Source organism: Cryphonectria parasitica, assembly GCF_011745365.1.
Source record: "Cryphonectria parasitica EP155 unplaced genomic scaffold M406scaffold_11, whole genome shotgun sequence".
Classification (NCBI taxonomy): domain Eukaryota; kingdom Fungi; phylum Ascomycota; class Sordariomycetes; order Diaporthales; family Cryphonectriaceae; genus Cryphonectria; species Cryphonectria parasitica.
This window is the reverse complement of record NW_024468919.1, coordinates 798,366-814,457: the sequence shown is the minus strand read 5'-3', so window position 1 is coordinate 814,457 and position 16,092 is coordinate 798,366. Positions and strand designations below refer to the sequence as shown.

Sequence of the window (16,092 nt, the reverse complement as noted above, 5' to 3'; positions counted from 1 at the left end):
AGAGTCTGGCGTCGTCTGTCTGACTTTCCGGGGGGAGAGCAAGAGGCGTGGTGGTGGTGGGATGCGGTCCGGTTTAAAAAATCAAGAAAATGAGGAAACGGCCCGTTATCCTCCTCCTGCTTCTCTCCTCTATCTTGCTCGCTCTCGCGCTTTTTCTCTCTTGAAAAAGGTTGAGAGCGTTTGCTTTCTTTGCGTGCCCCTCCTTGCCTATTGTGCTTTGGTGGATTTTCCTTTTCCCCCCCCTCTCGATCTCTCGCTCTCTCTTTCTTAACGTGGGTGGCACTACCGTAGTCTGAGGGCGGGCACTAAGACGTCAAGTCCAAGGAAGGATCAAGAATGAGGCGGCTAGGCAGGTGAGGAAATCGGACCGGGGCCAGCCAAGGAGGGCAAAGAGAGAGAGAGAGAGAGAGAGAGATCGGTTAAGGTTCTTTCTTGACGGTTTCTTCTCGGTCGGGGATTCCGAGTTGTCCGTTTTCTTTTTTTTTCTTTCTTTTTTCCCTTCACCCGCGGATGCAGCCTGTCTGGTAAGGACTCAGAAAAGGTGCAGCAGGCGCTGTTGACTGGAGGTGACCAAAAGGTGAAGTTGAATAACTCGACTCGAATGGAAATCGCAAGTCCGGTCTGGTTGATGGCAAACGGCAATGGTTAGATAAATGTACCGTGGGTACGTCAGGTAGTATCGTGCCTTGCTGGCAAACCACTTTCCAAAACGCACGGGGAGTACAAGCACGTAAAAACACCACCCTCCAACCCTGGGCGGGGGGTTGTAGCTCGGTACGTACCTTGGGAGAGGAGGGAGGGGTGCAAGACGTGGGGCTCAGGGGGTCTGGTCTGGTCGGAAAGAAAAAAAAAAGGTCAAAAAAGGGTTTCCGATGGCGCGCAACCCCCCGTCGTATGCGTCTGCGAACGGAGGCAACGTGAGAGAAGCTGCCGATTTGCTGATTGCTGTGATGGTGCTTGGTGGCGATGATGATGATAAATGCAAAGAGAAAAGGTTGAATGTATTTGTCAGGCTTGGAAGACGCCTCGATCAATCGACACAGAGGTGCTGTTTGCAGGATTGAAAGGGGGAAGGGGGGCGTGCAGCAGGGGAATTTCCAATTGACTGCAGGTCTTATATATGAGGTGAGAGGGCCTTTGGCTTACCTTGACCTTCTTGAGGGTGGCACGCTGAGAAATTTGGTGCTTGGCTGCCAAGGCTGGGAGGGTTCGTGGTGCACGAGATCTGTCGTAGCAGTATATTGTGACAAGCAGGTCCGTCCGTCCACTGGTGGTCTTGGATGTCTCGAGGGTATTGCAGCTGAAACTTGTGCGCCAAGGATGGATGGTGGGTTGGTGCGTGCGTGCGTGTGTGTGCTCTTGTGTGGTATGCGAAAGGATATGAGGATGATGTACTTATTGGGGGAGAGAAGAAGGCCCTCAGAGACAAGAATAGAACAAAGAAGACTGTCCTGATGAATGGCAACTACAGGAAAGAAGGGAATTCAAAAGATGATGGATGAAACTGAGAAGGCCAGCAGAAAAAGGCAAGACAGGATGTTCTCAATATCAATTCGAGGAAGGAGGACAACGGAACTTAGACGAGGTGCAGGAGCGCGAACCGATCTGACTTGACCCCAAGCTGCATGCGATGGTGCACGTTCAAGGTTTAGGGTGCTGCTGCTACGACCGAGGGAGGGGGTGGGTGGTGCTGGTTAGTGCTTGGGGGAGAAGGTACCAAGATACATGGCCTCAAGAGACCAATCATTGGAGGAGAGGAGAGGGGGGAGAGCATCTTGAATTCCAGTTCAACCTAGCACTGCCCTACAATCTACAGCGAGCACTGTCTGCGCATGTCTCCTGTCAATTGACCCATCTTCGTCAGGCATTGACTTGTCACTGTCAATTGGAAGCCAACAACCTCATCACACAGGGGGAGTTACTTCTGTGAGGCCCAGGGAAACCCTGTCTGCATGCGAGTAGAACACCCTATTTTCATATCAAAGTATCCCTGCTGCCAAATTTGTATACAAAGCGACATCTGTAGTATAGGGGATGTCGAATGGTTTCTTGGTGAAGGGAGACTTGATCAAGACTTGACGCCCTGACATGACAATAAACAAAGCGAGATTGATCATTCAACTATCTACATAGTGCAATCATATGTGCCTTCACATGTTGCTCCAAGCACAGTGTCTGTCTGCTAGATTGAAAAGAAAGACTGATGCATAGTAGCAAGCTGAGCTGGTTGGCGAGAAAAGAGCTGAGCCGAGCTTTGGCGCGCGCGCGCATGGAGTAGACGGATCCCACAGCCCATAAACCACATGCCAGCTGGAACAGCGTTGTTGTCGCAGACGGAGAAGATCATAACCTATGCAGTTCAGGGCCTGGTGCGGCCAGGATATACGTGGACCTGCGCTCTGCGAGTGAGGCTGTCCTGTCTGGGTCTTCCTTTCCTTTTTCCCCCCAAGAGCTTGGGGCGCGTACACGTGTATCTGCAGTGACCTTTTTGTCCTGGGGTTTGGCTTGGGGCGGTTACATAGTACGCACCGGGTCCTGCATAGAGCACATCCATCCATCCATCCATCCATCCATCCATTCGTCCATCCGCCCGCCGTCTCGATTAAACCTGGTCGCAACGCCTACAAGTGACACTATTGTGCAGGAAAAAGAGGAAGGTTTGGAGAGACGAAAAGGTGAAACTTCCCAAACAGTACCCTCCAGCCTCATGGCCCATGGTAACACAAAGAAAGAATGAGCACTGTACCACGTACGCACTCGTCTCGGTCTCTTTTTTTTCAGTCAGCCTCGTCAGGTGAGCGAGCACATGCTGTGTAGCAGCCGTGTCGCTAACCGCCTACCCGCCCGCTAGGGAGGACCAGGTACAAAGTGACTTGAGCGATTTTCATGCACAACCTTGTTCGATGTCGAGGGGGAGGGGGGGGAGACGAGGGGCGGGTCCTTTTACGGGGTCCCCAGGCGCCCAGGCACTGTTTCTGCTCCGTCACTTTGTTTGCAGACAACACTCACGAGACCTTACAAGTCCTGTCCCCACGTTATTCCCGAGCATTACTGCGCACGCTCTCTCTCTCTCTTCATTCTTCCCTTTCTTCTCCTTCTTCGGCGCTTTGTCTTATTCCCCCTTCCACCCTCCGATTCCGCCCAATGCCCCAACCAATGAGGGTGGGTGGGCCACCGGGTAAATCGGGACCGATGGGTGCTACGGTCTTTCCTGCCCTGGGTTGTGGTTGTTGGGGTTTTTTTGTTCTGGAAATGGAAGCTTGATTGGTCCCACGTACTATGGTACAAAAAACGCAGTAGCATAAGGCGCAGGGCCCTCCGCAACTTAATCCTACTTACGTAGCACACACATTCTATGGTACTGAACATGCAATGCAGTCAAGTGTTGTCTGGTTGCTTTCTGTCCCAGCCGGGAATTAAGTATAATACTACACTGGTAGCTACCATGCTATACTTGGCCTGTGGGATCGTTATTAAAATGCTGGTGGGCGACCGGGGGGAAAGCAATTCAAGGTCGCACCCGAGATGGCTGACAAGGGTCAGGTTGCGCCAATGACAGAAAAACGGTTTGAGAGGGAAACGAGAAACCCCTCCGTCAAAGTAAAGGTATTGTGGCTAGTAAAGGTCGGTCTGTGGTGATGGTCAACCAGACCCCCCGCCCCCCGTTGTCTCCTTTCTTTCTTTCTTCTCTCGTCTATCTCATCTCATCTTGATGCACATTATCATCGTCGTGGCCAAGACTCGTATCACATCTTTTACTTCTTCCTTTTTTTTTTCTTTTCAAAGCAGCATCAGTGTCTCGTCACGGTTTTGCCAAGATTTCACTCGCTCGTTCATCATTCGTTGGAAAGCGTGGGTATCTTTGCTGCTGGTGCACAGAAATAACCTGCTACCTATCATCGCCACTATCACCGGCTCTGGCCCTTGGATGGGCGGTTCGAGACTTGGCTGTTGCTTGCTCCATAGATAATACCGCAGAGATATCGTGATAATGCAACACATTCTGTTTTTTTTTTTTTTTTTTTTTTTTTTTTTTTTTCCCTAGTTCGAAACCCTCTCTCATTAGCTAGGTCCCCATACCTCCTGCAGAAAAACGAGGCGTGGTCGAAAAGGCGAGACCCCGAGGGTAAGGGCACCCCCCCAGCAGCACCGCTCCACCGCCCCATTCCGTTTGTACCCTTTGGACCTTATTTTCACGGCGTTCCAGCTCAATGGACGCTCATGAGTCCTGAACAAGCCGTTTCGCGATGGGCCTCCTACCGAAGTCGTTGGGTGGACCACCAGCTCGCCATTGACGTACACGCCCTCTGGAGTTCGCAAGATCTTGTTCGCATTCTTGAGGCACTGCATCTTACCCATTCGACGGGGCACTGGGTGGTGTGCCGGCGGCGTCCTCGTCGTCGTGGTGGCCAGGGTGCTGGTGTTGATGGTGCTGTTGGTGTGAGTGCGCTCAGCGCTGCCGCTCCCGTTGCGCAGCCAGTTCCCCGGGGGTGGTTCGCTGTCTCGACGACACGGCACCTATAGCAAATTGCTCACGCGTCAGAAAATGCATCTGTCTTTTAAATATATATATATATATATATATGTATGCGTGCGTGTTGTTCTTGTTGTCGTTGATGATGATGATGATGTTTATAGTTTACCTGCTCGGGCGATGCTCTCTGCTTGCCATTGCCGTGGCACGTAGGACCACACCAAAGAACCCAAGACGTGAGGCCACGGAAGAAGCCAGAGAGCTGCTTCCCGAGATGACCGTCTTGATTCCTGTCGCTGCCGCCGCGCTGCAAGGTCCGGCCCCGCTCCTCTTCTTCATGGTGGACGGGTGCCAAGGAGCGGTTGGGGCCGTCAGAGGTCACCGCCGCCGCCTTCGCCTTGGATGACGACCATCGGGTCCACAGGCAAGGGCAGCCCTCGGGCCTGTGTTGTTGGTGGTGATGATGATCGTGGTTATGGACGGCAGGCGGGGTCTTGCGGATCTTTTTCCTCGTTTCCCCCGAGTGGAGGATGGTGGACAGTCGATGCATGATATTTGGATGTCGGCAGAGGAGAGTGGCACGTTGGGTGGTCAAAGCTTGGTGGTGGCGGTGGCGCTGGTGCTGGTGCTGGTTCTGGTTGGAGAGAGCTTGGCTAAACTTAGTGCTTGTGCTCGTGTTGGCTCCTCTTGTCTCGCGTCCGCGTCGAGGTTCAGGATGGTCTTGGATTGCGTTGCCCTCGTGTAAATGGGAGTCAAACTTTCTATGAGGAAATTAGCAGAGGAAATGATTTAAGAGAGAGGATGAGGGAGACGGAGAGACAAGAGATAAAAGAGACCCAGGGGGGAAAAGGGGGGGGGGGGACACTACCTGAGGGGCTTGGACTTGGTGATCTCACCAATGTAATATATATAAGACAACAGGTACGAAAAGTAGCAAAAGAGACAATGTACAGAACAGGACTTTGTACAGTACGGGGCCGCCACAGGCGATACATACTTGCCAGGGTGTGCTGGAAGAAGAAATGACTTGGACACAAAAGAAGGAAAAAGAAAAGGGAAAACAGGGGTGGATGATCAAAACGGCGAAGAGGGCGGGAACATGCAAGACATGAGGAAAGCCCCCCGAGAGAGGCGAAGAAGGAGAGAAGCTACGGACATGGTGGGGCCAAAGAGGAAAAAGCAACACACAAGCAACGGTGCAGAGAGAGAAGAAAGGAGAAAGGAAAAAACAAGATGGGGAAGAGGAAAAAGCAACACACAAGCAACGGTGCAGAGAGAGAAGAAAAGGAAAAAGGAAACAAGATGGGAAAGAACAACAAGAAGAAGAAGAAGAAAGGAACAAGGAAACGATGGAATAGAACAGAGACGAAGGAGGTGAAAGCCCTGAGAATCGTGCCTGGAAACACGCTTCCTAGAGAAGAACAGGAAGGAAAAGACCCAAGGAAAGAAAGGAGAGAGGAGAGAAAAGAGAATGAGCGTGAAGGGAGAGATCAAACCCTGGCCAGCTGGTACGGCGCTTGCGTGGCAGATCTGTCTTGTCTTATACACGGACCGCACCGACCCCAACAGGTGGGGGATTATGTTAGAGGAGGAGAGAGAGGGAGGGGGGAAGCAAACGAGCACAAGGCGCGTGTTGCGCCAACCCGAGCCCGGCTGACTTGTGTGTGGGAGCACCTGCCCAGTGAGAAAGAGACTTTGTATATGTGTGTAAGGTGGGCGAGAATGGGATTGGGCAGATGCGCACATCATGAGCATCTCCAATCTTCGGGAAGGGGAAGGCGGCCGGGGGGGGGGGGCGGTGGTTGTGCAGAAATCATTCGATGAGCCTCGAAAAGTGGAAATGACACGTCTGTGGCTTCAAGAAAAGAAGAAGAAGAAGGAAGAAGAAAAAAAGAGAGGAGGATGGCATGGAAACAGGTTCTCATGGCACACACGCGCGCCCTCACTTACACGACACAACTTTACACATATCAACTACACAGACACCAACACGCATAGGCCACTCACAACATTCTTTGCTTGTTTTGTTGGTGGCCGACGGTCCACTCCGTCTCAAAATTGGGCGGCTTCTTCCGGGCGGTTTGAGGTGGGGGAGCACCACAGCAACCATAAGACGAGGAGGCGTACAGTAGTGATGCTACCCTTTTTTTTTTTTTTTTTTTTTTCTTTTTTTTGGTGGTTGCCTTTTCTTTCGGTGATGCTGAAATGACCATTCGTCAGTCCGTGTCTCGATAATTGCTAGCCCAATGCAATGCAGCAGCAAGGTGTTTGATCAGCCCGCACTGCAACGTACTGTCCAGGTAGAGGACCGCAAGAGGAGGAAGTCCACCCGCCCGCCATACCATAACGCAAGATGGCGCTGCAGGGAATAGAAGAGCACCGACAACAAAAGAGAACAAGCCACATCGTACGTTGATCGGCCTTTTGGATCTTGATTGGTTGATTGAATGAATGAATGCATTGATTGATAATCCGGGTGAGAAAACGAGGTGCAGCTTGCATTGGACCGGTGGTCTCAAGTTGGTTTTTTTTTTGGTGTCTTCTTCTTCTGTCTAACAGCCTGCCGTACCGCCCTCTCTTCTCTGCTTGCAATGCAAGGTTTGTAACTTCTCACATGCATTACTGTCTGGAATTCTTCCTGCAACCGGGTGATTATCCAATGCTGAACAATGCTGTTACATTTTCCGAAGAGTGGGATAAGAGGGGTAAGGTAATCAACAAAGTATCGAGAGATGATGTGTTGTTTGTTTTCTTTGCACCACGTTATGTTGCTGTGTGTATCACCCGTCGAGTCCAGGTGCCTGGGGTTGGTGGGGGGGTCGAGGGGGGAAAACCAGGTCGAGCGCGAACGGACGGGGTTTGCACGGCACAGACAAGACGAAATGGGCCACTTTACATTCAGCTCTCTGGATGGTCCGGGATTAAGCCACGTCTCGCATGTCTTGTCTCACTTGCTTTTTCCTGCGTCTCTTTGCCCCCCCCCCCCTCCTTTACACGACCTGCATACACGAGGGAAGGACAAGGACGAGAGGAAGGACGAGAGGAAGGACGAGAGGGGAGCCGAGCAGACGAGGCACAACAGAAAGTACACAGCATCACATCATTCTCGTCCTTTCGACATGGTCGCACTGAAGATGCTGCGAGAACAACAACAACAACAACGACGATAGCGACGTGGGATATGTGGCTTCGTGTGTGGGTATGTGTGTGTGCAAATGAGAAGCTGACCAGTTGAGGCTCCTCCCCAATATGCATGCAAGAGTATGAATCACATGGAAATTCGTGGCTTGCCAGCTGGACACGCGGATGGAAATGGATGGCCCATTCTTACGGCGACGGAACACTGCTGCATGCAAGAAGAGGAGGGAGTACGAGAGGCCGCCTTCCCCTCGGCCTCGTTGTTCACAGAGACGCGGGGTTTGGGCCCGCAATTTGGTTTCCTTGGTCTCGCGCACATAGGTGCAGCATAGTTACCAGAGAACACATGCTGCAGCGTGTGCATGGTGCTGGTGCTGGTGTGTTGTTGTTGTTGTTGTTGTTGTTTGTTATCGCCGTTGTCGTCATCGTCGTCGTCGTCGTCGTCGTCGTCGTCGTCGTCGTCGTCCAACTGGTTTGCTGCGCTGCGCTGCGCTGTGCTGTCCGTTCTAGTTCCAGGCCCATCTTCTCTGCGTTGTACGACAGGAGGATATGCAAGTTTCAAACAATACCCCGTCGGAGGGATGCAAGAAAAAAGTCACCGGACGGACGGTTGTCGTCTAGAACACAAACCCCGGGCACACCGCTTTTGCCTGCGTGTTCCGTCCGAACTCCACCGGAGGAGTCACAAGGAAGAGGAGGAAGATCAGGAGGGAGGATTCGTCTCGTGCATATGGTATCGTGCAGCAGGCCTTGTTGTACAACAGCGGAAGGATAGGGCGATGGAGAGAGAGAGAGAGAGAGAGAGGGAGGGAAATGGAGAGAGAGAGGAAAGAGATCATCGGAGCATGACCACGTATATGTTGCACAGCAGGCCACTATCGATTGATTCACCCTTCTTGTAATGCAAGAACTATCCAGTCCGGTGCTGCAGCCAGCGGAGCCCAAGAAGGAAAGAGCGGCCTGCAGCAAGGCTTGCCCAGCCCCCAACAACAACCACCACCGCCATAGTGTGCAGGCGACAAGGGCCGTCGCCCAGAATACACGGATGGGATATTCCTGGCTTTTCTCTCTCTCTCTCTCTCTCTTTTTCTTTCTTTCTTTCTTCTCCCCTTCTTTTCTGTCTCTTTTTTTTTTTTTTTTTTTTTTTTTTCCTGTTTGTGTCCGACCGATCATTGTCGAGCCCGTCGCAAGCCTGCATCGATGGGGGCGATTTGATGCGCTGTAAGGGTTGCCAGCAAAGCCCCATTTTCTTCCCCCCCCCCCCCCTTCTCTCTCTGGCAACACAAACACAGACACTGTCTCTCATGCAGCCGATCGAGATCATTGCCGAGCGTTCTCTCCCTTGCTCGAGCTAAAAAGGTACGCGAGCTCTCCTCCTCGAGTTTTGGGCTCCTCTCTTTTCTCTCTTTTTTTGTCGAGTACGAAAGTTCTTGTATTATCACCTGTGCAGTATGGCAGGTGTTGGCTCCAGATAATAGTTTCCGCTTGTATGTAGGTTCGGGGGCCCGGGGGCCGGCGGGGGTGGACACGGCTCACGTTGCATGCTGCTTGCATACAAACCAATGCAATGCAGGGACAGCAAAAGGCATCTCTCTCTCTCTCTCTCTCTCTCTTCTCCTCTCTTCACCTTCTGTCTTGCTTACAAACGAAACATGCAAGAGCCTCGCATGCACACACATGCTATCTTGTTGGCTCCTTTCTTGGGCACTCTTCTCCGGTTACCCGACGGGAGACTCAGACTCAATCTTAAGGTTGGGCACGCGCCGAGAGGGGGCCGGCAGGGGGGTCCACCCGTGGAAATCGCCTCCACTTACGTTGTTTTCTGATTTGTTTCTTTACTGTCCTCACCTGCAGGCGCTGTATATGTAGGTGGCTTTAGGAATGTTTATACTAGTACTGATACTACTCGTCTTTCTTTCAAACGCAGTGTACCGCTGCAGAAGCAGTGCGACAGAAAACATTTGGAAGCGGGCTGCAATGTGATGAACCATGTGATTTGCACATACAACTAACACAATCATCACGGCGGTTGGTTTCCTTTCCCCGCCTCTTCTCGTCAATGCCCGTGTCCGTCTTTGCAGAAGCAAATGTACTGCATTGAAAGGGAAGAGGGAAGGGAACAAAAGGTGAGACATCAGTTTAAGAGAAAGAGAAAGAGACAAAAAAAATGTGGCCCCTCCCCCCCCCTCGATTTCTTCAAAACCCAAGGCGAGAGGGGTGGGAGGGGAGAGGAAGAGACGCATTTTCGGGGTTCGGCCATGTTTTGCACTTTCGACCATGATCCACATTTCCTCCCCTTCTTCCCCTCTTCATCAACAAAAAGTAAGTCGTGCGTATCTGTATTTATATAATCAATTAGTAGTATATAGAAAAACGCGGTGGCATTCTCTCTCTCTCTCTCTCTCTCTCTCTCTCTCTTTGATTTCTGCAGTTCTAAAGGAGAGAGAAGGGGAAAAGGAAGAGGGGGGGGGGGGGGAACCGGCGGCCAAAAATTATTCCAATGCCCTTTCATAGTGGACTTATTGTCCAGCAATTTACCGCCAACACCGGCGGTGTGAGCCCACCCGGCATCATCCCGTGTCGAAAACCCGTCGTGCTCGGGGATGATTGGTAGGTGCTCACACACACACATTGCCCCTGGCCGTTCTTGATGTTGTTGTTGTTGTTGTTGTTGTTGTTGTTCGCGTCTGTCGACGTGTAAGACATCAATGTGGCCCCCCCTCCCCCCGGATCATGCCAGCGTGTGCAGTGCCAGCGTGTATATTGCTCCAATGCCGGGCGGGACACGGAAGGAAGGGAGGAGGCGGAGGGGGAGAGAGGAGGAGAGGAGCCAGAAAAAGAGGATCCCCTTCGAACTCCTTTTCCCTTCTCTTGGGTCCACCCCACGTTTTCTCCCGGCGCTCTTCTCCATAATTTTCCCTTGCTAAGCTTAATGTAAGGCATGCTGCTGACCTGCCAGGCTGGCCCCCCACGAGAAGAAGTTGCCTGGGGGGGACTGGTGCCATGTCACGACAGGACGGGACGTGCATACTGTCACGCAGGGAGTATGCAAAGCTACGTAGTAAGTATACTACGTACACGAATGTACTACATACAAATCTACCTATGTATGTGTTGTTGTTCTTGTAGTCGGCCTTGTTGTCGGTGTCTTGTCGTCGTCGTCGTTTTGCACAGCTGGCAGAAGCGGATTCTCTCCCTCTCTATCCCTCCTTTCTTGAACAACTCACCCAAAAATTCGACGACCAACTTCCCCCCCCCCCTTTTTTTCCTTTTTCCTCTCTCCTGTTTTCACTCTTCTCCCTTCCTCCCTCCATCCATATATTTACAGCCTTCTCTGGAACGAATTCCCATCCTGTAAAAGTGGAAAGAAGAGAGAAAAGAAAAGAAGAAGAAGAAAAAAAAAGAACGAACCGAGCGAACAATACTCGCCTCTTTCCTTTCTCTCTCGCTCTCTCTCCCTCTCCCTCTCTCTCTCTCTGTCTATACGCTCCCTCTCATATCCATCTCGTCTATCAAGGATTTGCAACAGCAACGACGCCCTTCTCACTTCAGCCACGGGTCCACTCTAAACTCAAAGCCTCTTTACCCTGAAGCACCATAACCGAATCCCTTCCTCCTTCTCTTTGAGCCTTTCTCATCATCCATATCAAACTATATTGCCTCTTTTAATTTTTTTGCTTTCACATGCTTCTCGGCAGGAAAACAGCTCCACTAATAAACAAGCCATCTGCTGAGGACCCAACGATCAAGCTCATAATAGCCTCGAATTTACTTCTCAGCCTTCTCGATTAAGCATCACCAAATCCACCTGTCCACACACCTCGGCCTCCTTCAATAATCAGCGCCAATCTCTTTTCTCTCCAAACCTTTCCCCCCCCCCCCCCAATCACCCAACAACGCCAAACCTACCTCTCTCTGCGCCTTCCCCCCCCCCCCCCAACTCTCCCTCAGGATTTTCCTCCTCGTCTCCATATCTGCCTCCCAAAAAGTCAGCCTCAATAAGCAGCTTCTCCAAGAAGCAGCTCCCAACATACGCAGTCATGGCAGAGGCAGTCATGGCAGAGGCATTACTGGCCGAGATTATTAATACCTGTCCCCTCGACAACTGTTTAGATGCACCCCGCGAGTCGGCGGCGCTCTGGTGCAAGTATGCCAGGGTTCCTTGCACCCCAGACACTATTCTTATGATCCCACGAAGTAGTATGTTATGTTACCACCACCACCACCACCACCACCACCACCACCACCATTTGACCTTCGCTGCCCAATGCTGACACCATCATGTGTGCCAGTGGTCAAGAACCTTGTCGAGACGGTCCTCGCCACGCTGGTGGACGAGCTCTACTATTCTGGGCTTGCTGATACCAACATTGTGGCCGAGTATCTCCTCGACGACATGGCCGAGGTCATTGCCCAGGCCCAGGGCACCCCCGTGGAGGCCTTCCCCGACCACCGCTTCAGGCCCACCCTGCTTGCTGTCGTCGCCTACACCATCGACAGTGATGACCTCTGGCGGCAGGTCTTTTCTGTCGTCGCCGGGGCTGGTTCCCCCCTCGAGCCCACCCTCGACCGGCTCCCACAGCGCCGCCGCAATGAGGGAGGCTTCGCCACAGTGCACACGGCCGACATGCCCAAGGGAGAGGCCCATGGCTTCCTAGGAGAGCTCCCTCTCCTCTATGTCCCGCCGCTCATTTTTCTCAGGACGTATTTCCGTGGCCTGCCCCATCTGCACGCCGCAGCCGAGGCCTTCTTCAGGAAGTGCCAAGAGGATCCCAACGCCCCCCCGCTCTATGTGGACGGCCGCTGGGTCGGGTGGGATGGCGTCGCACATTCCCATGAGGACACGCTGCACTGGATCGTAGGACTTTCCCGGGAGCTGGCTACCTTCGTCGCCGAGGGCTACAGGCCCGCCGGGGCCTACAAGCCCATCCCCATACGCACCGAATGGCAAGTCGAGCCGGCTTTCGACATTGTCCAGAAGCTTGAGATCCACCACAAGATCGAGGTCTCTGGGATCAGTGACCCTACTGCGCACCAGAGAAACTGCTCTGCCTCTGCCCTGCCCCTGGTGCTCCCGCCACACGACCCCATGACCGCCCCGTCTGCGCGAAGGGGGCCCGCGGCGTGGTTCGAGCCCTCCGCGAGGCATGCCAGACGGCTGCTCGCCAACGACCACCGACGCCGCTTTGTCATGGGCTTTGCCATGAGCGGGTCTCTGATGCGGGTCTGGTCGTTTGATCGGGCGGGCGGCGTGGCGACCGAGGTAATGGACATCCACAAGCACGGGCTCTGGTTCGTCTCGACGCTTCTCGGGTTCCTCTGCTCCGACGAGAAACAGTTCGGGTTCGACACGACCATCACCAGGACGGGGCCAGACATGATCCACTTCCATCTCCAGCGCGAGAACAACCGGACAGAGCTCCTGAGCACGGACGAGCAGGTGTCGCACTCGACCTTCATCTCCGGCCGGGGCACCAAGGTGTACAGAGCCCTTCACCCGTACGACAAAGACCTACCTCTCACCATCAAGGACTCCTGGCAGGTTGCCGGGAGCCAGCAAGAGGGCGAGCTCCTCCGCAAGGCTACCGAGTGCCGTGTCGTCAACGTGGCCCGGTATTATCACCACGAGACTGTGAAGAGCGGCGGCCTAGACGATGATATCGACAACAACGTGCGCAAGGGACTCCACGACGCCTTGGCTCATGTGTATGACACAGCCCCCGGTCTGTCTGCCACCTCTCCCTCCTCCCCCGTTCCTGCTCCTGCTCCTGCTCCTGCTCCACAAAAGAAAATGAATGTCAGCAGCAGGGAGGAGGCGTGGACAGCTCGCAGCATCACTGCCGCTGCCGGCCTCAGTTACACCACCGCCGGCTCTAAGCGGTCAGCAATGCAGGCGCTGATAGATCCCACGCCGCCGAAGCGATTTCGCTACACTCCGCGGGCGAGACCGAACCGCGTGCACCGGCGGGTGGTGATGCGCGACTTTGGCGAGCCGCTCACGTGGGCCGAGTCTCCAGCAGTCCTGCTCCGCAAGCTGGAGCAGTGCATCGAGGGCCACGAATCTCTTTACAAGAAGGGCCGCATCCTTCACAGGAACATCTCGGTCGACAACCTCCTGATCAACTCGGACCCCGACAACTCCTCCTGGCCCGCCTTCTTGTGTGACCTGGATGTCGCGGTGGACCTGGACAACAAGAGGGCCCAGGAGGCCTGGGAGTCCGACTCGGTTGGAACCCGGCCCTTTATGGCCATCGGCGTGCACCTTGGCGAGCAGCACACCTTTATGCACGACCTCGAGTCCTTCTTCTGGGTTCTCTTTTGGGTGTGTACCCACCTGGAAATGCGAGGCTCCATGCGGGACTCGTACAAGTTTGACGGCTGGAACAGGGACTGCGATCGCGCCACCGTCATCGCCGACAAGAAACGCATCATCACCGACCGAGGCTTCAAGGCCGTCTCCGAGCAATACTTCACCTGGTATGCCTCGCCCATGAAAGACTGCCTCGACGAGCTGCGCCGCGCCCTATTCCCCAACGGCAGACAGTGGAAGACGCCGGATCTGGACATGTATGCTCGCATGAAGCAGATCCTTCGTCGGTACAGTGAGGATCCCCAGGTGTTGAAGGCCGAAGTCTGGTGAGAGAGATAGCCCCCTTCTTTGTCCGCCTTGCAACAACACCACCACCATCACCTCAAGCTGTAGGTACTTTCCTTTGTATCTCGTTTTGTCCAAGTCATGGGTCGTCAGCTTCTTTCTTCCTTCTCTCTCTCTCTCTCTCGGAGAGTTCAGCCATAGCGAGGAGTTCATTCTGCACGACCAAGGAGCTGTTGTCGTCACGTTGGTCAGCCTTCTGTGGTGCTTTTCTTTTTTCCGGGGAAAAGGTTTTGTGTACAGGAGTATTTGAATTCACATGGAGAGGATCGGATGCATCGTCGTCGTTGCCAGTCTTTATTGGGAATCGGGATTCCTTCTTGATAATTCTTTGTTCATTCTTCTTGGTCGGTTTCAGGGTCATCGGGATTCACTTTGGGCCTTCGTCATTTGGCATTTTCTCTAGGGGATACGGGGGTTCGCGCGCATACATTGGACTGAATGATCTGGTCATCTTTTTGTCAGTTGCCGTGAGAGGATTCGGATCCGTCCAGACAATATGGTCATCACCGTCGTTTCTTTGTGTCTCGGGATTTCAAAATCATATTTCCATACCGATAGTTGGGCTCATCTGGACCGACTGGCCATCCTCGCAGGCACCTTCGTGTCTGTTGGGTTTCCAGGTGGCCGGGGAGCTGATAATTCCAGTTTCTCTCTTCAGCCTCATTATGCACAGAGTGGTCAACCTGAACGAGAGAGAGCACATAGGCTTGTCAGGGATGAGCCGTACATACCTGAGCGGATCCTGCGATCTCGAGCTTGTCACTCATCACAACCCTCTTCGACAGCGCCACGGAATTCCCACGGGTACTAAACAACCCCCCCGGCCTCGCTCCCCGATTCATATGTCCATAACGACATCCTTGACCGTCGCGCCGACTCTGCTGTTCCGGCACATTATTCATGTAGGGAAAGAAAGGGAAGTTGACGTACCACAACGTCGAAAGGATTCCCGATCCGTTATCTCCCCGGACACCCTGCAAGGCGTATTCCTTAGGTGGTAGGCGGGACCTTACTTTGATGGAGGTACCACATGGTCAGGTTCCCAAAAGACGCACAAGATCTCTACGGCGGCCTGCATCGAGTCGTCCTCATGGTTCCGACCTTCCTGTGCAATAGAACGAGACCATCGAGCGGCCTCGGGACCTCTGAAAGGCGCCTTGTCTGGCGGCGTGTGACATGACGGCGAAGAGATCCGTAGTCTGCTTTCCTCCAAGCTCGCTGCATGTATGTCCGGCACCTTGTCGTTCATTCCCATCTTTAACCGGTATTATCGCATATCGGACGCAGGCAGGTGTAGTGACACTTGATAGACTGCAACACGGGGAGGAAGGGTTCCAGCAGGAAAGGTCTAGATGTCCTTGCTTAGGTGTTTAGCCTCGAGGATACACATCGAGCGCATTCTGAGCTTCGTAGCGTGCTCGTCTCGCCAAACGGGGGTCGTAGCGACGTTGTCTCACCTGCAGTAACCCGTTCTAGAGGGGAGTCTGGATCCGCCATGGTGACGAAAACTATGATGGGTTCAGAGAGTGAAATGGTGTAGAAATCGTCCATATGAGGCCCTGTGTGAGGCTTCCTGGGTTGTATCCGTCGGGGCTGGTCCCTTCAGTTTTGCATTGACGAAATTGCTGGCTTCCTGGCCTTCTGCAGTCCCTAGGCCGGATACACAAGGCCCAGATGTTGTTCAATTCGGTCCCGATCGCATTCTGCACGGGGGGCTTCGGTGTTGCTAGGGTCTGCTGTGGGAGCTCTACCTAAAAAAGAGTGTGCAGAACAAAGAAGACACTGATCTGTTTCAAATGTGGTGTATCTGGATGGAATCTCGTAC

At 53.3% G+C, this 16,092-nt stretch overlaps 3 protein-coding genes across 3 annotated transcripts; 1 reads left to right on the top strand and 2 right to left on the bottom strand.

Annotated features, from left to right (window-relative positions):
- Positions 1-4,177: 4,177 nt before the first annotated feature.
- Positions 4,178-5,378, bottom strand: M406DRAFT_358700 (uncharacterized protein; the record flags this gene model as incomplete). The annotated part of the gene is made up of 3 exons (XM_040923978.1): positions 5,343-5,378; positions 4,644-5,235; positions 4,178-4,518 (listed from the first exon to the last, which is right to left on the bottom strand). Coding segments are annotated over exons 2-3 (720 nt in total), but the record flags the coding sequence as incomplete, so codon positions are not given.
- A 2,364-nt stretch (positions 5,379-7,742) lies between these two features.
- On the bottom strand, positions 7,743-8,451 carry M406DRAFT_75434 (uncharacterized protein; the record flags this gene model as incomplete). The annotated part of the gene is made up of 2 exons (XM_040925839.1): positions 7,743-8,139; positions 8,243-8,451. The coding sequence occupies 2 exons, from the start codon at positions 8,449-8,451 to the stop codon at positions 7,743-7,745; spliced, it is 606 nt and encodes a 201-aa protein (XP_040771055.1).
- Positions 8,452-12,272: 3,821 nt separating this feature from the next.
- On the top strand, positions 12,273-14,216 carry M406DRAFT_283779 (uncharacterized protein; the record flags this gene model as incomplete). Its single annotated transcript, XM_040918529.1, has 2 exons — positions 12,273-13,316; positions 13,428-14,216. Coding segments are annotated over exons 1-2 (1,404 nt in total), but the record flags the coding sequence as incomplete, so codon positions are not given.
- Positions 14,217-16,092: the final 1,876 nt, after the last annotated feature.